Below are 23933 nucleotides of genomic sequence, written 5' to 3' on the forward strand. Positions count from 1 at the left end.
AAGGCCTTTGTCATCCAACATCCTCTTTCCCACAGTGACCATTCAGATGCCTTTGGGAGGCCCAAAAGCAGGACACAAGCACAATAGCCCTCTTGCTGTTGCTGAGCAACTGGCTGAGGCCATACTTCCTCCCGCACTGGCGGTAACATATAGGCCTCTTGCCTAGTAGCCATGGGTAGCCTTTATTCTCCAGGAATTCATCTAATCCCCTTCTATAGCTGTCCATTACTATGCCTTGCAATAGCAGATTGCATATTTTGAATACGTGTTGTGTGAATACTTGCTCTTGCCTGTCCTGAACCTCCCTCTGTTTGGTTTCCTTTGGGAGGAAGAGCAGGATATAAGTGCAGCAAAGTAAAGAAAATCACTGGATGACCCCAGATTCTAGTATTAAGTGAGAGGAAGAAAAATTGGATGCATCTCTTATCATGTCCCCAACTTTGTAATCTTTCCTCCAGCCACCCCCCACTAATTGCCAATAATAATAATAATAATAATAATAATAATAATAATAATAATAATAATTTATACCCCGCCCATCTGGCTGGATTTCCCCAGCCACTCTGGGCAGCTTCCAACAGAAGATTAAAATGCAATAGTCTATTAAACATTAAAAGCTTCCCTAAACAGGGCTGCCTTCAGATGTCTTTGAAAAGTCTGGTAGTTGTTTTTCTCTTTGACATTTGGTGGGAGGGCGTTCCACAGGGCGGGTGCCACTACCAAGAAGGCCCTCTGCCTGGTTCCCTGTAACTTGGCTTCTCGCAGCGAGGGAACCGCCAGAAGGCCCTCGGCACTGGACTTCAGTGTCTGGGCAGAATGATGGGGGTGGAGACGCTCTAACTTTTCCTCTAACTTTTCCTTCTTTACAATGTCCTTCTTTGAAGTGCAGTGAGCAGAATGGTGCACAATATTCCCAGTTGCATTGTGTGGTATTGTCAGTTTTGTGGAGGTTTTTGAATTATTCCCAACATGGAATTTGCCTTTTTCCCAGCCTCCACAGACCAGGTCAGCAGCTGCATTGAGTTGTCCACCACAATGTCAAGATCCTTCTACTAATTAGTCACTCAGTCATCTCAGACCCCATCAGCGCAAACTCCTGCTCTCCTAGAATGTGTAACTTTCAAAGGCCCCCAAACTGTTTCTTGACAGTCACCTGCATTACAGGAACATGCAACTACTGAGATGCCAAGCAGATCACAGCCTCTTGGCCATTTATTGTGGTGTGTCAGAGATTTGGCAAGCCCTTTGTCTTTGTGGCCTCAGGCAACCAGCAAACCTAGGAAGAATATTGAGCCTTTGGTGGGTTGTCATACATGCTGGTTGAGTTAAAAGTTGCCAAGGTCTTCTAAAATGTGTAGCCAATTAGATACTGGAAATAATAATTTTGGGGGGCAGTCCCAAGTGCTTTAGCATGCTTACTATTGTAACTGAAGTTGTGGCTGTCAAAACATGGGATTTTAGAACATTTCCCAAGTTGTTTTTGTGAGACTGGCGGTGGTTAAAGTCTGCCTTTCCTAATAATGGGCTGGAGGACTTTTGTTCAACCCTTTTTGTTTAACTCTGACAGGCTAGCAGAGACAAGCATATCTGACATTATCTATTGCCAAGTCCAATTGCTTTCTATACTAACGTCGCACAGGTCAAATTTTGCTGATTGTAAGCAACAGTGTGATCATAAACTATTTTGTATGCTAAGCAAACACTGAATCTACTCCTTGTTAAGTTTTATAAGATAGGATCAATAATAATTCTAATCTAAAGATTTTGATTTAGGCATGCTTGTATCTTGTTCAGTTATCTAAAACAATTCTTGAATTGCTTTGTGGAAGGGACTTGGCTCTTCTTCCTCTTCAAAACTTCTAATTCAGCCCGAGGGACCCAACAGTGGAAGGGAAGGAAAATGGAGCCAGGGTAAACATAGACAAAATACGTGGAGGCACACTCCATTGTCTTTTGTCTTTTGACACAGATGGATGCCAGCAACATTAGTATACTTGGATTTACTTACAGCAGGCAAGTTTTATATCAAACAATTAAATATGTATGGCATAAAAGTCCACCAAGTTGCACTTGCGTTTTATTTTAAAAAACAAAACCAAGCTGACCAGCAAAACATGCTGTGCTTAAGTGGGGAGGCGGTGGAATGGGGGAGAATATTTCACTTTTGATGCTCATGAGGAAAAGAAAGCAACCAATACTTCATTCTGATACAGCAGGGGTGGCCAACTCCCAAGAGACTGTGACCTACTTTCAGAATTAAAAACTGGCAGTGATCTACCCCCATTTTGGGGTGCTTCAGGTCAGAGTTGTTGAGCTTTTTTTAGGGAGAAGGAAGGCACCAATTTTTAAGGGTTTTGGGGGGAGAAGAGGCACAGCCACTGACCAACAAATAGCTGGGCAAGCAAACTGTTATGCAGACCGTGCAACAATGAGGGCAGGACCAGAATCGCTAAGGAAAGGGACCCAGTGATCAACCGCAATCTACCTATGCCTCACCATATATCTACCAGTAGATCGCGGTTGACCTGTTGGACATCCCGGTGATATAGGATTAAATGTTAAATGTAGCTTTTCTTTCTTTCTTTCTTTCTTTCTTTCTTTCTTTCTTTCTTCTCAAGTGGGCAACAATTCCTGGGGGCTTACAAGTAGTCTATGCATATCTTTGGGATACAGGTCAACCAGGATACAGGTTACCAGCCTGTTGTATATCATGAGCAGCATATTTTCAAGTGTCTGGAGGCTTTATGAGAATGTAAGAGCTTCTGAATATTCCAGGAACAAATTAAGAGTCTGTTAAAACACTGGTAAGGGTCATGTAGGAAAAGCAGAACATGAATCCAGGCCTATAAAGAAATAAAATAAAATAACATTCCAAAAAAGTACACATGATCCTAACTCCTGTGTAAAATGCTCAACATCTGTCCAAAATTGGTGTGTTGTATATACAGTAGGTCCATAATTATACCATGAACATTTCTTAGAGACAGAACATCTAACCTACCATTTAGCTGCAATGTATAGTAAAATGTTTGGCAAGGCAAGTAGGAACTAGCTTAGACAGATTTATTAGTGGGGAAAGCTCTCTTTCCCTTTGTGGGGTAGGGGAACAAAACTCTGTGATCTAGAACGTTGTCATTACGTAACAAGGATTTGTTTGATATTTTCCTATCAACACTCACCGTTATGTAGCTAAGATGGTAAGCTGACAATAACAGTAAATAACTTGAAGCTCTTGCCTTGTGGAGAGGGTGAGATGTCAAAAAGGGAACCATCTTGTAGCCTGCACGGTCCATTAAAGAAATGATTTGACAGGGGCCACCAGGTGGCGCATTGGAAGATGGCCGACAATAACATCTCTCCGACCCACACAAGGTAATTAAGAGGCTGCTATGGGAAGTATGCAGCCTTCCCGACCCCCCAAGGAGATGGGGGGACTGCCTTGCCAGCGGTGTCCACAATGCACCCCCGGATTCGAAAGAAGGGGGTGCCCGGTCACTTGGCACAAGCCCTCGGTGAAGTCGGCTCTTCCTGACGCTGTCTCCAGTCAGCGCGTGCTGGTTCGCTTTAGCTCGAAAATATAATTGGAAATATATAATTGGAAAGAAGCTAAAGCACATACATCCAGCGAGGTTCGGGAGTTAAGACTGCTGATTAATGGATCTCTGTGACTGGAGCAGCGGGCGGGACAAATAAATCAAGTGATGAATCACCATTAAGAGACTGGTATGTTTGGAGTGAAACGGAAGGGGGGTGGAGGAGACAACTTTTCTTTGCTTTGCTTTATGTGAGTATTAATAACCCTCCACCCCAAAGAAAGAAGAATCGTTGCATTTTATTGATCACAAGCAGGAATTCAAGAACTGTGTGGAGTGAATTATTGATCAGAGAGAGGACTAGTAAACATCGGAGAACGGAGGAAAGTTTTATGACGCAGTTTTAAATGGTGTCTCGCTAAGACAGGCTTGTCTAAGAAAGACGGGGGGAGGAGGACCAGGATCATCGGAATGTGAATGATGATTGGAATGTGATCTAAACCTGGCAGAGCCCTCTGTGATATACTTAGCAAGCCTGGGAAAATTAAAGGACAGACCGAGGATAAATTTCTTTAAGGAGGTGTGGAATGGCATCTGTCCCTATGTGATATGAACTTTGGAGAGTGTAAAACCCACACAGAGGATGTTTGTTTTCAACCCACTTGTGAAGATTATCAGAGATCACAAAGAAAGGAATATATGATAACAACAAGAAGATGAAGAAAGTAATAAAGAGACTATCTGGACAGAACTGGATAGAACTGTCTAATTAAAGCAGCAATAGAAGTGATGCTTGGACCCCGGTTCGGAGCTTGAAGTATGGGTACCCCCAACAAAATTTTAAAATCTGGCTGTATAATTTGGAACTAATGTGATTTGGAAATAATGTGATTTGTTTGGCCTGTTAATAAAAATTATGTTTTTAAAAAAAGAAAGAAATGATTTGAGGCCAAATGCTCTCTTTTATTTCAGCTGGGAAAATGTAATTGGAAGCTAAGTAGCAAGTTGAAATATTACTAGCCACATCTACCAGAATATTTAGAGACGGGTCAAGGGACGCGGGTGGCGCTGTGGGTAAAAGCCTCAGCGCCTAGGGCTTGCCGATCGAAAGGTCGGCGGTTCGAATCCCCGTGGCGGGGTGCGCTCCCGCTGCTCGGTCCCAGCGCCTGCCAACCTAGCAGTTCGAAAGCACCCCCGGGTGCAAGTAGATAAATAGGGACCGCTTACCAGCGGGAAGGTAAACGGCGTTCCGTGTGCTGCGCTGGCTCGCCAGATGCAGCTTGTCACGCTGGCCACGTGACCCGGAAGTGTCTGCGGACAGCGCTGGCCCCCGGCCTCTTGAGTGAGATGGGCGCACAACCCCAGAGTCTGTCAAGACTGGCCCGTACGGGCAGGGGTACCTTTACTTTTACCTTACAAGTGGATAGAACAGAGCATGATCAAAAAGAGAAGGGGCAAGCATGCTACTAGTTGTGTTTCGAAGCCATCCCTGAACAAAGAATAGCTTAGGTTTTACTCTACTGCGTACCTGGGAACATGTGATATATGTATATATTCCACTTACAAATCCCTCCTGTTAAGTTGTGGGTGAACATTTCAGACGCCACAGCGATTCTTCAAACAGCTCTTGTTTATTCACAGGCCAGAATAGAACTGGGCTGAAGGGTTCAGCTAACCTGCTTATATAGAGCTCAACTACAAAGCAACAGTAACAACTTTCTGTAACTATCCAATCACTGAACGTCACTTTCAATTCCTTATTTGCATATGTGGACCTGAGTGAAAACTATCTATAGTATCCCCCTGCTGGCCCAGGGTGAGAACTTCGGTACATAACACCTCCCCCAAAGGAAATTATTTCTAAGTTTGTATCTACACATATGAATTAGCATATCACACAACCTTTATACAAAACTGTGTCCTATTTTGTCCTCTCTTTTGTTGGTGAACGAAAGAGAGGACAAAATAGGACACTGTTTTGTATAAGGTTGCATAATGTGCTAATTCATATGTGTAGATACAAACTTAGAAATAATTACTATAATTTGAATAGAAATACAATATAGCTCACTATAGTGGGGGAAATGGTGACCAGGTGAGCTGTGAGCTTGCAAACTCAGCTGTTCAGATGCTCGCTGTTAATGGGAAACTGCAGAGCCCCTTTTCTCCCTTCTGGTGGCTCTTTATCTTTAACCTGGCTGCCTTTCAAATAGAGGGCTACCCTCTGAGAACATCTCAAATCGAGGTTTGCAAAATAGGACACATGGCCCCCCTACATATTTATAACTGTACAGTCTGTCTGCAGTCTTAAACACATAAGGAAGGTAGCATCACTGGAAAAAGCAGGACAACTCCTGAGTAAAGATGCATGGAATTGCACCGTTAGTCTCCAATTTGTAATCTTTTGCAGGTGCAGCAGACCTTTGAACTCAGATGCGTTTATTCTCCCCATGGAATGATCCTGAGAGGGTGCATGCACACCACGTATGTTTGAATCATGTGGCGTTCCCCCAAAGATTCCTAGGATCTGTTGCTGGAAATTGTAGCTCTGCGAGAGGTAAACTGCAGTCCACAGAATTCTCTGGAGGAAGTCATGGGTTTTAAATGTAGTCTAAATGTACACAGTGTGCATGGAAGCCATAATGGGCTGGAATGAGTCGAGTGGCACTTCACAGACTTCTATAGTTTCTAAACTCTACAGCATTCTAAACTCAGAATAGAACAAATCTGTGGTAGGCAGGGATATTTGTCATGGCTCAACTTCGCTTGCTTATTCTTTAAAATATATGAAAAGGGAAAAAGGAGCGACTGAGGACTGACATGCCTCAGTAGCTTCTGTAAGTGACAGCAATACTGAGTCAAGCACACTTGGTTGTACTTTTAGATTTCTCAAGCATCGAAAGTTGCATTCTTCCCACGTAAGCAAGGTTACCTACCTGTTTCCTGACCATAAAGCTAACTTTAGCCGCAAGCACATTAATAAAGATAGAACCAGATACTTTATTGACCTTGGGAAAACACCTGAGTAGTTTAAATATGCCAGACACCAAGGTATCTTAATTTAATTTTTCTGTTGAGGCTTATCTAAATTGTGTGTGAGTAAAACAAATGAGCTATAGCTGGGATTTCTCTCTCTTTGCAATTGTAGTAGCCTTGGTTTTTGTAACCCTATCCTTTCCCAAAGAGTGTTTTTAAAAATAATAAATAGGGAGGTATTTTTATATATACAACGGCTGCAGCTCGGACCTTTGTGGCAAAGGGGTGGCAGGAAGAAGAAGTCCTGACAATAACGGATTGGCATAACAAGCTACAAGAATTTGCTGAAATGGTGCAGTTGACAAATAGCCTGAGAGACAATTCAAAACAAAAATTTATGGAAAAGTGGGATAGATATAAGATATATGTTCAAAAATACAGTAAAGGTTCGCTATCTATGCTAGCATTCGATTGACATTGGAGAGAGACTGAGTTGAGAAATAAGACCAAGGGTACATATTGATATAGGAATGTATTAGATAAAATGTAAAGAAATATACAATAATAAGAGTACATTCATTTGTAAAAAAAGGAATATACAACGGGATTGACAGGAAGTCCAAAGTGTTGGTACATATATGATCTTGGAATAGTTTTTTGCCCTTGTTTTTTTTCCCTTTAGGTGTATAAATTTTGTATATAAACTTTGTATACATGCTGAAAATTATATTATAATAAGCCTTGTGATGTAATATGATAATGTTTACTGATGTAACATAAGAATGTTAATAAATGAATAAAACTCAAAAAAATAATAATAAATATTGATAGTAACAAAAATATATGTGTTCTGTACATTGGATTGGGAAGTGCAGAAAACTGTAGCTCCCATACACTTCAGCAGGAAATGATGGGGATTGGCTGCTACCTACGTTTAGTTCCAATAGTCTTTGCTTTAATACTGTCTATAAAATCGGAAGACGGACTCCCTTTTTACGTCTTCCCCGCTTCAGAGCCAAATTCAAGTTCTTTTATTCCGATCAAAGGAACAAATCCTTTGATCTTTCTAACTTTAGAAAATCTTACTCACGGGTTGTAGTTTAAAAGCCGAATTTCAAAGAAGAAAGGACAGCGCTCTCCGGCAACAGCTTCAGCGGCTTCACTCCACAGAGGTAGCGATCGACTCTCAGTGCCGCACCACCCCCGTTCCGCTCCGGAGCCCCTCGCGGGGTCCCTTTGCCAATTGGGGGGGGGGGGCGCTTTTGGCACCCGCCGAGTCCCACGGCCGCAGGCTTCCCCCGCCTGTGGTTTTTTAAAGGGTCTCCGCTGCGCTGTAGCGGATAGACCCGATTTCTGTGGAGCTTCTCCCTCGTAGTTAGAAGGAGACTGCCATTGCCGTTGGCGCCGCCCTCTGGAAGCTACCTTCCTTCCTTTTTGAAATTTTGCCAGAGTTTTAGCTATATTTCCCTCCCTCTTATGATTATGATTTCCAATCACTTATTCCCCTTCCCACATTCTAACCTTGGCAGGCCCCTGTTGTGTATATTACTTTAACTATCCCTTATATTCGCAGTTAATTAGCAGATAAGGTCAAAGGAAAAGGAAGCTGTCACTGGAGTGCTTTCTCTCTCGCCTCTCACCATCCTTGTGCTGAGACATTTATTGGAAAGCAAACATTTAAGTGAAGAGGTTTGTTTCCAAGCCTGGGGCATTTATTTGTCTACAACATTCAGCAGCCAGTGACCTTATGCTTGCTATTTCAAATGTTTAATTATGCAGTTGTTGTGGGGCTGCAAACAGAGAAAGTGTTCCCCTTGCTACACCAGGGGTGAAAGGTTGCTTTGAGTGAATGGTTTATGGATTAATGCACACTTTATTGTAGTCCTCTCAATCAAGGGCTGAACGTCTGGGTTGCTTTAGCTCATAATCAGCAATGATAGGCTTTAAACACTCTCTCTCTCTCTCTCTCTCTCTCTCTGTGTGTGTGTGTGTGTCTATTTGTCTACCTACCTACCTATGAAACCATTTTGTGTATCCATCATTTCTGCTACATCCTTTAAATTATTTGAATTCTAGCATGGGAGTTGCTTTTATGGTAGAATGAGACTTACCATGGCCAATCCCAGCACAGAGCATTTTTGTTGGGATGGAGATGAATGTTCAGAAACCCAGAGGAGCACACACTTAAATCAATGGACTTAGGTCCTGGTCTGGAATGTGTCCCCTGAGGCCACCATTCTGCAGAACTGATGTACCAAAAATAGGCTGTAGAGCACCTGTCCTGTTGCTAAGTTACTGCAAGGGGCACGCTCCAAAGTAACCAGTCAAACTGCATCTATACCAGACAGGGCCTCTTGCACTTCATCATAGGACTTACCTTGCTATTTTACCCAGCTCCTCCTGTGTTATTCCACTTCTCCTGAGAGATGTTTGCATGCTGAGGGCATGGGGGGGGGGAAATAGGCTGACTCCTCCTAGATGAAGCATGGGAAAGCTTTACCTCTCTTCCCATAGCTACATCACAGCACACATAATATACTATGCCTGATATAGCAGTGCACTGAGAAGGTTTAATTCCAGTTACTGAATCCTAGATTGTATTGCATGCCTGATTCTGCTTGGAAAGCTTACATTGGAATACTGGAAGCCTCCTTCTGCTGAATCAGACCTTTGGTCCATCAAGCTAAGTGCTGTCAGCAGTGAATGATGCAACAATTTATAGGGGTTCAGGCAGGAATCCCTCCTAGCCCTACCTGCAGATGCCAGGGATTGAAGCTAGCACCCTCTGCATGCACCCTGTAGGTGGAGAAGAGGATAATCTCTTAAGGCTTCCACATGACATAAACTATAATCCATTAGGTAAAGGTAAAGGGACCCCTGACCATTAGGTCCAGTCGTGACCGACTCTGGGGTTGCGGCGCTCATCTCAATTTATTGGCCGAGGGAGCCGGCGTACAGCTTCCGGGACATGTGGCCAGCATGACTAAGCCGCTTCTGGCGAACCAGAGCAGCGCACAGAAACACCATTTACCTTCCCGCTGGAACGGTACCTATTTATCTACTTGCACTTTGACATGCTTTTGAACTGCTAGGTTGGCAGGAGCAGGGACCGAGCAATGGGAGCTCACCCCATCGCGGGGATTCAAACCGCCGACCTTCTGATCGGCAAGTCCTAGGCTCTGTGGTTTAACCCACAGCGCCACCCGTGTCCCTATAATCCATTACATAAACATAAAACATAGCTGAAATTTCTCTCTTTTTAAAAAGACAAAACATCTTAACAATGCCATCTCTTGACTCTTTTCTGCTGCCACCTCTGCACTCCCATCAATCCTGTGTTTCTATATCAACCACTTTTCGTCCCGTCCCCCCACATCTCTCCTCCAATCTGCCACCTGCGTGTCTTGCATAAGCTGCTTCTGCAGTTCATTCAGCAATGCTCTTGATAAATATTAGCAAAAGCCATAGTTGCTTCCATCCAGTAACTGAAATAGAAAGGAGGAAATAAAAAGGACATTAAATATCTGGTAGTACAAAATGAAACAAAAATGTGATAAATTGCCAGCTTTGTAGAGCAGAGTTTGGCAGATTTCCTATGAAAATTGTGGGGAGATGTTTGTGCTCAGGAACTGCAAGGTCTGACAGAAGCGAGGGTTAAAAAAAGAATCAAGATGTAGGATTTAATTGATTTCAGTGAAGCTTCTCTAAGCATGGCTAAATCTGGTTCTAACCCATAATATATGCATTATAGGATATATCTAGTATATATGCTGAGATTAAGGTGAGTTGACCATACTAAGTACCAGCAATTGTATATTCACATGAAGGCATGGAGAACATTATACCATAGCTGTCAACTTACAGATTTGAAAATAAGGAACCAGCAGCCTCGAAAATAAGGGATTTCTCCCCCCCCACCACCATGTGCCCCCGCTCCAGACAGACCTTTTCCCCCTGCAAGGTGAGTGGGCGGTTGATGACGTATCCATCTGATTCCGAGCACAGGTATGTTCAACTTCTGAGCCCCTCCAAGCCAAAGGCAGAAAGCCCAGCCAGCAGCCAAATGAAGCTTCAAGCAGTGGTTCCCACAGCGCAGCAACCCGGCAAAGGAGGTGCAGCAAGGAAAACCACCGTCACCTCTCCGCTGGGAAGCGCTGAGCAAAGGCGAGTCCCCAGGCAACGCGGCCGATTTGATCGGCACAAGGCATGCAAGCTCCACCACGCAGTCATTCTTAGACTCCTTATTGGGTGAGCAATGCAGCCAAGCAACACAGTTGGAGCCTCCCTTCTCCCTGGCCAGCAAGGAGGGAGGGAGAGAAGCTGCTTCCTTTGAAACCCGGGAAATTTACAGGATATCACCCCCCCCCCCAGGATGGCTTTGCCATTCAGTTGGGTGAAGTGACTTGCTTTCCAAACTTTTCATGTTGGCGACATACTTTTTAGACGTGCATCATTTCACCACACAGCAATTCAATTTTTACTAGCACACCGGAAGTTAAACTAACCCCTTTCCAGCCCTGGGAGGAGCATTCGCGCAACACACCTACAAACTGCAGCTGACACACTAACGTGTCACAACACACAGTTTGGAAAGCTCTGTTTTAGGTGGTAGTATGGGAGAGGACGGTGGAATAGATGAAGGCAGATATTGTCTAGCTGCCCCATTTCAAATGTTGGTATGAGCTATGTGTCTGTGCCTCTTTTTAAGGTCCATACAACAAAATGTCTTCAACCAGCACTTCCCATCTCATGCTCACTTTTCCTTAGCACTATGCTTGTGTAACAGGGCCTGTATGGGCACCCATTTAAAACATATTGGGATATCACTGCATATTAGGTTTGGGCAACCTGCGCCCCTAGAACCTCATGTGGCTTTCATCCTAATTTCAAAAGCCCTCTATAAGCTATCAGTTCAAGTCTCTGGAAAGAGGGAGTTGCTCTTTTCCTTGACAGTCCTCTCCCTCTCCTCCTTAATCAGCAAAGTAAATAAGGGGGATTGGTGAAAACTTGACGCCCTGACTTGCATAACCACTTTCCACTAGGACAAAGCCTCCACTGGATGCAGCCCTTTGTCTTTTAATTTATGTTTCTATTTCAGGTGTTTATCATTAACAGCACTGAGCATTTTTGAATTGGGTAGGAACACTGCAATTATGCAAGATGTTGGCAAGAATAGGAAGCCTATTGATAGCTAGTGCTATAATTAAGCACTAACCTCTGAGATCCCAACTTGTTTGCAAAATGACAGCTGCAGTTTCTATTTGTCGTTTCCATAGTCACCTTTTAAATGGAAAAATGGCAACCGTAAAGAGTCTTCTGTCACTGAAGTGCATCAATACGTTTCTAGAATAGGCAGACAAGAAATGGTGGTGGTGGTGGGGATATTGATGTGATTTAAAAATAAAGCATGTCGCCATTATGTAATGTAATGATTCATAGTGACAGATAACTTCTGTGCTAGTCTGATGACAGCTGTCAACTTGACTCCACTGACTAGCTGAACCAAATTGGTGGCCCCCTTTTTAAACTTCAGGTCTGCTAAACACTTTAGTTTGCTAAACATTTTAAGTTATGGCATTGTACATTTTAGCAGCTGGCTTTCCCAGCAAGTAGAGCAAGGCAGTTTAGTTCTGAACACGCACATTTATTACAGGACATCTGATGAAATGAATTCAAAACTTGTTCTCTGAACATGCGCCATCTACTAAAAATGGCTCATCAGTGCTAAAAATATTGCGATGAATAAAGAAGACTCTTAAAGTAATATGCCAAAAACTCAGTGTTCCTTTCTTTTTCCTCACTTCACAATAGTAACTGGCTAGGCTGCAGTGAAAGCATGGAATGCTTGTGATAATTGTAACTGATGCAGAGAGAAGCTCAGTGATAAGAGCATTGATAAACTTCTGTGAGAGAAATGAAAAGACAGTGTGGCTGTCACAAAATGCTTAGGTACAAGGAAGGCTGTTTGATAAGAAGGCGGCAAGAAAGACAGGCAGGTACGTGAGGATATGGGGAAGCTGGAATGGGACCTGGGAAATGGCCCTACTGATGGAGAAGCTCAAAGACAAGTGTCCAGGTGAAATAGTGGGCAAAGAGTTGTGTTGGATAATAAGTTTGGTTAGTAAATGGTCTGGTACATTCTGGATTAGTTCTCTTTATACTGCCTGGAATGGGTAACTTGGACCAAAGGGATTCCTCACTGTGGCTAATTTCACAGAGTTTTGGAAACACTGATTTTCCCTTTGAAAGCTGGCATCTTGGGCCTTATATAGCCGTATAGCTCTTTCAGAACTAGTATGACCACAAAGGCAAAAAAGGCAAGTGGAATATTTTTATGCCACTCACAGCTTTGGTATAAATTTGCTTAAAAGGCTACCCTGTGATCAATCTACTTTAGTGCAAGTTAAATGTCAACAATTATCTGGTAATCTATTCAGAGTTCCAACATATGAAATAATAATAATAATAATAATAATAATAATAATAATAATAATAATAATAAAACATTAAATATTTAAAAACTTCCCTATACAGGGAAACAGAAGGAGGGGAATCAAACCCTGACGAACCCCACATAATAATAATAATAATAATAATAATAATAATAATAATAATAATAATAATATATTATTTATTTATTTATACCCCGCCCATCTGGCGGGCTTTCCCCAGCCACTCTGGGCGGCTTCCAACAGAACACTAAAATACAATAACCTATTACACATTAAAAGCTTCCCTAAACAGGGCTGCCTTCAGATGTCTTCTAAAAGTTTGGTAGTTATTTTTCTCTTTGACATCTGGTGGGAGGGCGTTCCACAGGGCGGGTGCCACTACTGAGAAGGCCCTCTGCCTGGTTCCCTGTAACATTGAATGTTCCATGGGGCTGAACAGCACTGCTTACGCATCACCCTCTGGAAATGACAATCTGAGTAGGACCAGAACCACCACAAAGCAGTGTCACTGACCCCTATCTCAGACAACCTCTCCAGAAGTATAACATGGTTGATTGTATCAAAAGCCACAGAGAAGTCAAGGAGAATTAACAGGGACACATTTCTTCTGTCTCCCAATGGAGGTCATCATACAGGGTGACCAAAGTGGTTTCTATTTCCAAACTGGGCCTAAACCTTGATTGAAATGGATCTAGAAAACCAGTTTCCTCCATGAATGCCTGGATCTGGTCTGTGACCACCCACTCAGGAACCTTGCAGGGACCACCCCATCTCGTAAGGAGGTTTTTATCACCTCCCTGGCCTAGCCAGCTGTCCGCACCCTGCTAATTTTAACAGCCAAGAGGGACTAGGATCCAGAACACAAGTGGTCATTCTAACTGATCCGAAAACCTTGTCCACGTCTTTGAGCTCTACTAACTGAAACTCATCCAACATAACAGGACTAGACAGTGCTCTGGTCACCTCTCAAGATTCATCTGCTCTAACAGTGGAGTAAAAATCCTGGCAGATGCAAGCGGGAGCTTGCAAATCCATGGGGTTCTGTAAAACATGCCAAAAGAATGGAGGTGGGTTTTTTTGGCAATGACAAAAGTGAAAAATGAAGCTAAATAGACCATATTCATTGGTTCACCTCCTACTCAATATATTAGATTTGGGCACTATTTTTATCCAGCTAGATATTTAATCTCTTGTCAGAATTGCTAGAGATCTTGGCTGAGATGTCTTTATTGCACTGCTTTTCCTGCTCCCCTGCCCAGTCTCATTACACAGCAGTAGAAGGGGGAATGCAGCTTTCGAAATTGCCTTGTACGTTGGCAGATGAGATGTCCTTCAATTGCTCTGTTTCATTCAGAGCTTGTCCTGGGGGAAAACCACATCCCTCCAGTTTTCAGGTGCTTTGAAATGTCCCATCTGGAAGAGCTGGAGCCTGGGAGAGGCAACCCAAGCACTATTTGTGGACCCAATCCTGTTTAGAGGCCCCATGTTGCTGATGTTCTTAAATGCAAAACAGATACATTTTACTACTCTCTTGGAAAAACCTATACTTTTAAAATTTAAAAATACTTGTTGATTCACTACTAAATAAAGGATACCTCATTTTCAGCAAGAAATCCCTTGGCCATTCAAAGCAGAGAGGCTTTGAGCTTATTGCATTTGCAGGTATTTAAAGTCCACCTGCATGTGACACGTGTGAACTTCCTGATCAAGATATGTTGCAACAGGACAGGAATCATAGCTGGTATTTTCCCTTCCCACCACCCCTTAGTCTTCCCCTGCTTTGCGACAGCTGGGGAAGCTTTGATCCTTTAGAAACGGGTTCTGTATCTGTCATAACGGAACTAGTAGTGCTCATCATATTGAGGGCTGAAGCAACAGATTATTCGCTGAGTGACACATTACACGTTTCCTGTCTTGGTTAATTGTGGGAATCATCCTGTGATAGGAGAACTGTGTCATAAAAATGCAACCGTAATTTGCAAAGGTGTGCGTCACGCCGTTACTCATGAACAGTGAACATATATTTTGGTATTTCTGAGTTTGATGTTATATCTTTGGTGTCTGATTGACTCTCAGAGTTTGTTGAATCATCAAGGAAAATTTTCCTGCTACATTTTTGTTTTGTTTTGTTATCAGAGGAAATACTTTTAAATTCAGAAATCACTTAGCTGAGAAATTATGCCTGCTTGAAACTCCAATGAAATGAAATATTTCTGAAATGATGTTCGCTAAGTTGAATATAAATCAACTAAGTTGATTATAAATCAACACCATTTGTTTTCATTTTAAATAAGTGATTCTCTACTCATGAGTAGAGGGATCAGGTACTTGAAGTGCTACTGGTCAGCCTTTGCCAATCTGGTGCTGATGTAAACGCTAGACCAAAACATTTAAAGAACACAAGGTAGATGAAGGCTACCCTAGTCTTGTGTCATTGCTTTACTTGGAAATACAGAAATATATGAAAAATTCAAACTGAAACATTATATCCAAGTGCCCTGTTTGTTAAACGTTTAAGTTTTGACACAAGATCACAGGGAATGTCGTCTCTGAAGAAAACAAACTCAAAAATGGATTTGGAAGTCCCTCGCCTATACTTCATTGTGACCATTGCATTAAAGCTAAACCTGAGATCCGGAGCCAGCCCTGCCATTGGGCAATGTCAGATGGCTGCTTCAAGTGGCAGATATTGGAGGGCAATGGCAGACCCCCAGCTCCCCTTGCCCTGCCCATTCCCATCCTCTCGAGCAGGTGGCCGTGCCAGCTGTTTGTGGCCTGGGCTGGTCACTCATTTGCCTGTTTACTTTCCCTCAGCACATCACAAAGAGTGGTTGGGGGAGAAACCCCATAACAAAAGCAGGCAGGAAGTCAAGAACACCAGCAGGCATTGTGCAAATATTGCTCTGCTGAAGAAACACCTAGTGCTGCTGCTGCTGCTGCTGAAACACTGCAGCATTTATTTGAACAGATAGAGAGCAAGCACTAAGCAAAGTGATGAGTGGATGATGGTTGTGTGGTGTTGGCCATGCCACACAGCCTGCTCTGTACCCTTTGTGTGAGGCTACTGCCCTCAAATGCCACAGTTGAAGTAAAATTTGATGGCCAGTCTGTTCAGTTTCTTGTACGTGGATTGAGATGTGTTTACCTCTCAACCTTCACCTCAGGAAGCGACAGTGTCTTGGCCCAACTCTGCCTCTAACTCTATCGCCATTTCTTAATTTGGAGGACTGAATGGGTTATCATTGATTTGTCTAGGACTGATTGGAATGACTGCAAGGTTTAATATTGCTCCTCAAAAAAAATCTCCCAATGTTTTTTCGCAGTAGTTTTCTAAGTGGACTCTAAGCTCTTGCTGAGTTGATCATTATCTAATTGTTGTTTTCTGCTAGCTAACATGTGAGTGTTGTAACCTTAGATCAGGTGACAAAAGATATTTGGTTGCAAATCTCCATTTGGAAGGGAGTTGCCTTTGAGTTTTTGTCTCCGAAACTTCATGGAGGGAGTGAGGATATAAATGAAGCTCTCCTGAAGGGAGAGCAAACAGCCTAAGGCCAATGGAGGCTGGGAAGCAGGCTGTGGGGAGAGACAGACCTCTGATTCTAGATCTGTTTGGATTATTTCGTATTTTGTAAAATGCTGAGCCTGTGCTGCATAGCACAAGATATTGTGTGGAGATTTTTGGATGTGTCTTCAATGCTTATGTTCTGTTTTTGAAGAGTTCTGCAAGTAAAAGTTTAAACAATATTTTTATGGGTCTGGGCATTGATTTATTCCAAAAGGAGTCAGTTGTTATGTATCCAGTTGCTTCAAACTGCACAATATTAATATCTGCAATGTGTTTTGCCTGTTAACAAGTAAGGCTTCTACTAGGTTAGTTAGGGCAGCCAGTGACCTAACACCTATCAGCTCCAGCCAGCATAGGGATAATGAGTAGTCAGGGATAAGATAACAAGAAGTAATAATGATGTGACATGCTTGATATTATGCACAAAAAGGGGGTGCCAGCCATTTAATTTAATTACACTGTCCTTTTGCTCTCAAACACTAACGGAAATTATTTTTGTTTTGTTCTCCCTATAACAGGTTTTGCCTGGCATTCTGCAGAAGCATTGCTGTATTTTACCAGACAGGAACACAGGTAACCACTGAGATTTTCCTATTGTTTTCTGTTAATATATCCCTTTGTTTTGGGGGAAAGAAGTTATGAAAATTGTATAAAAGCCAGAGGATTCCCCTGGTGCTCCTCATAAGGGACTTCAAAATAAATGAAGTAGTGAGAAATGGGTTACTTAATATAAACTGATCCTTGAATTTAAATTACCTGTTCTCTGTGGAAAAGCATGCTTACAAAATATGCCATTCGGGGCCGTTACATTTCTAGGAAATTGCTTTTAGCTTCTACTTGAAGTTGCACATATGCATTCCTGAACTATTTTTTGTTTTTTAATTTCATAAAATATATTCATAGTTATTAGTTTCAGAATATATACAAAATTAGCATAGATAGGCAGTGTAGATCATGTGGCTTTATATTCTCATTAGCCTTAATCTCCATTTCTCGTTGAGGGAGGAGTTGAAGATGAAAAGGAGGTATTTCCTATTGGTGTATGGAAAGGAGTCACTTGAATTGGCAGGATTTTGAAAGTTTAGTTTTCAGAATATTAAATGGCTGAAGTTGTGCATTAATAATAATGTACCCCCCCCCAAGTCTTTTATGTATTGATAGCCTATCAAGGCATGTGCCTGAATTTACTTTGAATCTTTACTTAATATGTAGATCTAAGTGGGTTATGTAATGTGTTTACCGCTGCTTGTTCACTGAAAAGAAGTGATCTTTCCACTCCTGCGTTTGAGGAAGGAATGTTAAACTTGGGGGAATTAGAGTTTGAAGGTGGAGTTCACTTATATCCAAGATATGAAAAAGGGGAAAACTCTGTAATAGAGGTCCCACTTTCAATGCCCGGCGTTTCCAGGTATAGGAAGAAATGCTCCATAACATACTGCTATGCTTAAGTCTACGATCATAACCAGTACATTGAACTAAGCCCAGAAGCCAACAGATACCCATTGCACCTATATATCCTAGTTTCAACCAAGAATAAGTGAGCTGGTACTTGTCTGCATTGATTAGCTGACAGTTGCTTATGAGTACATGTTATACAATGACAGATAATTAACTCAGCATGTTATTTCTACTTGATAATTTATAAGCAGACTAATATTATTTGTCAGTATGTGTATTTACTGTTTTCTTGCACAATCAGGAAGCTGTGGAATGCAGTGAGTTCTTAAATTGCCCCAATGCCTACTGTGTTATCTGTTACATAACTTGAAGGTTGATTGACCTGTTTTTTTCCCTTTCCTTTTGTCTGCTCTTACCTATAAATTAAGCATCCAGCACCACTTTTGTAAATAAAAATGTTATTGGCCATGTTCTGGGAGAGAAAATCCTTAGATATTTATTGCTTTTTTTAAAAAAAAACTGCTGACTAGGAAGCGTTGCTCATGTGTTCAATCTACTGTGTGGTGGGCAGCAAATAATGGTGAAGGGGCTCCAGAGGGTTGTGGATGCAGCTCATCTTGTGGAAAAAGGATTGGATCTGAAAATTTTATGGGCTAAATTTGTACAGAGTTGAGATTAACCCAAGCATCACGTTTGTCAAATCTTGGAAAAATGCACCTGATCCCATAGACTTTGTTGTTGTTGTTGTTTAGTCATTTAGTCATCTCTGACTCTTCATCACCCCATGGACCAGAGCACGCCAGGCACTCCTGTCTTCCACTGCCTCCTGCAGTTTGGTCAAACTCATGTTGGTAGCTTCGAGAACACTGTCCAACCATCTCGTCCTCTGTCGTCCCTTCTCCTTGTGCCCTCAATCCTTCCCAACATCAAGGTCTTTTCCAGGGAGTCTTCTCTTCTCATGAATAGGGATGTTCTATGCTACCAGTTACAGGAAAAACTTAAAGAGTGAACCTCAGCCTGAATGTGAAGTGGGCTTTTCACAAAGGTCCAACCTGGACTTGAATGTCATTAAATAACAAAAGATGCAGGTGGGGTCATTCCACCTCTACCCCACTGCATTTCATATTGCAGTTGCACATCTTTGTACATATCAACTCAGTGGGCATGTTTCTAGGCAGTTTGTTCACAGCAGAGAGTGGAGAGTGGGCATGGATGTCGTCATATGGCTTCCATTTTCAAATTGGATGGAAGCTGGTTAAGGAGAAAAGCATCAAATCACAGTATTTCTCAAGAAACCATAGGAGAATTGTGGACAAACCAGTGGTAGGAATACCCTGAGTGCAGAGTGAACAGGAGTGGGTACACAGCCTTAGTAGGTTGGTTTTTTTTACCTTGCAGAAGGGGACAAGCTTGCACCTGTTCAGAAAATGCAAAACTAATGCTTGGTCTACTCAAAGCAGGACATGCTTTTTGAGTGGCATCTAGTCACTCTCAAGGGACGATTAATGATTCAAGTCTATGTGTTGCTTGCATTAGATATGGCAGGTGTGGTCAACTCCCAAGAGACTGCGATCTACTCACAGAGTTTAAAACTGGCAGTGATCTACCCCCTTTTGGGGGGTTCATGTCAAGGTTGTTGAGCATTTTGTAGGAAGGAAAGCCCTGTTTTTTGGGATTCAGGTCACAGTTGCTGAGCTTTTTTTAGGGAGGAGGGAAGTCCCATTTTTGGGGGGTGCAGGGCAAAAACATTGAGCTTCTTTTAGGGGAGCCAAAGTTGTTCAGCTTCTTTGGGGAGAGCCATTGATCTACCAGTGATCTACCACGGACATCCAGTGATCTACCGGTAGATCACGATCTACCTGTTATACGTGCCTGAGATATGGCAATAGGTGCTGGGGATCAATTGGGCAACTACAACCTCCTGCTTCCGATTTGCTTGGACCTGCATGGCATTGCTCTGTAGGGGCATTCCCTTGCTTACTACAATCACTCTCATTGCACAGAGCAAAGCCAAATTTCTGGGGCATGTACAAAGGTCCAGCTAAAGCAAGCTGCTTAAGTAACGATTATGCATATCTCTGTCTGAAGCTGCCTGAAAAGGAAAAGGAAACACATCTTAGAAAATGGTGGTGATTTTATTGTGCTTCTGGACTATTTCTATGTGCAGGGGGTGAGTTTTGTGCCCGAGCATCCAAATACATATCTTCTAGCATTATGAGATGGTAGTGTCTCAGGATGCCTTTTCTCCTATAACTAGCTCTTTGAAGGGATACGCTTTAGTTATAGGGGTGGGGATGGGGAGTGGGAATCCCAATCTAATAAATATAAATCCCTACTAATAAATAAGAAGTTTTAAGAAAAGTTTAGGGGCAGCACCAGTATTTATATTCCAGCCATTTATTTTAGCAATACAGCTCTCTTGCAATGCCGATTTTGTAGTCTTCAGCTGCTGCTTGCTCAGACCTTACAGAATGTTACCATGAAGATGCATAGCCATTCATGGCTTTCAGCCCTGTTTCTATGGAAATGGGACCAGGAGGTTTTTTTGCTGACAGAAGTGATGGCAAGTAGTATCTTAATCTCCATCTAATCCACAGTTGACTAATTTACCCGGTGTTATATTTCTTATCTAGTCTGAAAATTATAACAACATTTTCATCTTCATCACCCATGACCTTACAGACTCTCACAGGATCTTCCTCCCAGGGTAAAAGGAAGAGGCAGAGGTAGGGAGAGAGGAAGAATGTGGGTGAATGGTTTTACATGCAAAGATTGGTTAAGAATGAGGATGCAAAAGGTAAGCTGGGGCAAAGGGCTTTGAAGGAGGTGTTTTGCAGAAGGAAAATCATATCTTGAGTCACAGGACTGAAACAGCTCATAAAATGTACACCCTGCAAACAACTTCTGGCAGCAATGTTACATATATCCCATTGGCACTATCATCTTATATACTAAACGTGAACTCAAGTCTCCTTATGTAGCCAAAACCAGTGCCGCCTACACACAAGGGGAAGATAGCAGCAGGCTTGGGGGAACCCTGAGATTTGCAGAAGTACAAATCATCTCAAGAGAAAGAGAAAGACCAAAACATCCCACCAAAAACTGAGCGCTCTCCATGGCCACAGAAAACCAACTGTTTACTTTCATTTTTGTGTTTGAAGTGTATGGAACTGATTGTCCTGCAAGAGGGCATGGCTGCCTGGCTGAAACTCTGAATTCCCCATTGCAGCATTTTGTTGCAGCTCCCATTTGCTCCTTCTGTTATTATTATTTATTATTATCTTTATATCTCACCATTCATCTGAAGATCACAGGGCAGTTTGTGTCATGCCTGACCTGATCCTATTTTAGGCCAAGGAAGTCTGAGTGACCTTGGGCCACTTACTGTACCATCTGTTACTCTTTGCTCAGAATAATTGGAGCCAACCATTGTTTAGATATTGTGCAGAAAGGTTCTAGATAACCTGTACATATTGCCCCCCAAATCCTACAATTCCTTGACCCAATACTGACTGTCATTAGTTTAAATACAGAGAAGGTTTAAGGTGAAGCAACTCATTAGTTCCTGGCTTTGTTAGGGGTAAATAGAGTTTTTGAACAGCTGGTTAAGAAAGACATATGCCACAATATCACTTTGCCTTGTTTCCGTTGTACAAAGAGTCCACTTCAGGACATCTTATCTAGTATTCAAAGTCTTCCACGTTACTGACCCTGCTTGTCTTGGTCATCTTTTGGGACCATGACCTCCCAGAATATCCATGCTTCGTTGGAACTCTGAAAATGTTTGACATTGATTCGTTACCATATGGGGATGGCTTTTCAACATAGGCCTTGCAACCTCGAGCAACTGATGCCCAACTGTGGAATTTGCTCAAGCAAGAAGTACATGTGTCACATACATCGGTTAAGCGCCTTATCTTGGGATTTCAATGTAAGAAAAGAGTTTTTGGCACTGTTTCCCCGCAGTAATCTCTCATTGAATCACCAAGCTCTTTCAATCGTATTAGCCACTGTCAATCTTGTAGGAAGTTATGGTAGGATTTTTATTTTTGTATGTGCTTGTTTCACATTTCCCAGAAGGAAAGGATATTAAAAGAGATGTGATATTATGACTTACTTGGAGAAATCTGTTTAGATATAACTTTTGGCAGACCTCCAGGTAGTTGTAAGAGGAAGCACAAAATGCTCCTTAAAGTCTTCTCCATCTACTGTTTTGTGTGCATGTCTACCTGGATTAGGCACAAAAATGCCGGATGTGTGAATTGTATGTCTCTTTCATTTATTGGCTTCATTGCTAGTTTTTGAAGCCAACCCACTATTTTCTCAGGCTATTTCTTGGGGCAGGGCTCTTAGATTATGATGAAAACTTTGAGCTATACGCCCTAATATAAAGAGGAACAGACCTGGTTGTTTACAAAAACACTTCCCAGTCCTTGGTGTTCTTTCAATTTCTTCAAAACAATCTATCAGTGATATTAACCAAAATGTATAAAACAAATTTGCCATGCATCCCGAAGGCTGCTCTTCTTTGTTATTTGAAGCCTGAGGTGAGGCCAATAGACTTAGAATGGATTGCAACTCTCCTAGCAACTCTGAGAATCTGCATTGCTAAATACTGGAAGACTGTAGCAACCTCTCAACTAAAACACTGGTTGGAGAAGACATCACAAGTTCATTAAAATGACACATTTAGGAAGAGAACTTAGAAACCAACAAGAGGATCAGTCCATAGAATTCTGGATTTTCTTCATTAGTTATTGGAACAATATTTAGCCCTACAATCAATTCACTTTTAAGCTTTCCTGCTCTCTCTCTTTCTTTTCGCACTGTCCCATTTATCTGTGTCATCTGCTTATGTTACTACTGTATCTTATTAGATTGTCACTCTACCCCTCCAGAACCACCATGATGAGATGGAAGCCTTTTTTAAGCTTTAAGATTTTTATTTTATTTTAAGAAAACAGGAGGAAGGATATGTAAGTCCCTGCCCCAGTGACATGCATTCAGGGTTAATTACAGCAGAGTTTAGGTAAAGGTAAAGGGACCCCTGACCATTAGGTCCAGTCGTGGCCGACTCTGGGGTTGTGGTGCTCATCTCGCTTTACTGGCCAAGGGAGCCAGCGTGCAGCTTCTGGGTCATGTGGCCAACATGACTAAGCTGCTTCTGGTGAACCAGAGCAGCGCACGGAAATGCCGTTTACCTTCCCGCCGGAGCGGTACCTATTTATCTACTTGCACTTTGATGTGCTTTCAAACTGCTAGGTTGGCAGGAGCAGGGACCGAGCAACGGGAGCTCACCCTGTCGCGGGGATTCGAACTGCCGACCTTCTGATTGGCAAGTCCTAGGTTCTGTGGTTTAACACACAGTGCCACCCGCGGAGTTTAGGATGTTCTAAAAGCTCCGCCAAAAACCTGCATCCCCCTTGGCATGAGAACAGGAAGGGCAAATTCAGTGTTCTTCCATGCCACATCATTTTACTCCTATTTTGGCTTTTGATGCTAAATGCCCCCAAAATGGATCATTTTACTGTGCAGATTATGCTTTTCTCACAACCATCTCTGCTTGTGGCAGATGTAGATTTCCCGCTGTGGCAACTCATAACAAGGAGCAACATCTGTAGTGATGGCATATACCCAGGATAATTCCTGCGCTTGCTTATGATACAAGCAGAAGTCAGCATGGGCTAATTATAGTGACACCCTTTGCTGAAATGGTCATATTTGCCTGTTCTCAGGACCGGGATGATAGGAAGCTCTGTGTCATCTTATTTTCTTTTGAACCTCAAGGTTAATGAAGGCAATTTTGTCTTAACTTGCATTAGATCACTTTGGAAAGACCGAGAATGCCCTGAAATAGATTAATCTGTAGCTCTACGCCTCTGAAGTATTACTGGTGGGGTTTTTGTGTGTGTGTGTGTGTGTGTTTAAAAGAAAACTAATATACACTGTCAGCAACACAAGTTGCATCAATTAAAGTTTTATAGCCTGTGTTGATGCTGATTAACTACG

At 42.3% G+C, this 23933-nt stretch overlaps 1 protein-coding gene across 3 annotated transcripts in view; it reads left to right on the top strand.

Annotated features, from left to right (window-relative positions):
- DLGAP2 (DLG associated protein 2) overlaps positions 1-23933 on the top strand; it is a 403016-nt gene that overhangs the window by 43515 nt on the left and 335568 nt on the right. For all 3 annotated transcript variants that reach the window (XM_053380806.1, XM_053380804.1, XM_053380807.1), the window contains one exon: positions 17045-17099. In XM_053380806.1, the coding sequence (XP_053236781.1) occupies positions 17045-17099 (55 nt within the window). The remainder of the gene's footprint in view (positions 1-17044; positions 17100-23933) is intronic.

Source organism: Podarcis raffonei, chromosome 3 (genome assembly GCF_027172205.1).
Source record: "Podarcis raffonei isolate rPodRaf1 chromosome 3, rPodRaf1.pri, whole genome shotgun sequence".
Lineage (NCBI taxonomy): Eukaryota > Metazoa > Chordata > Lepidosauria > Squamata > Lacertidae > Podarcis > Podarcis raffonei.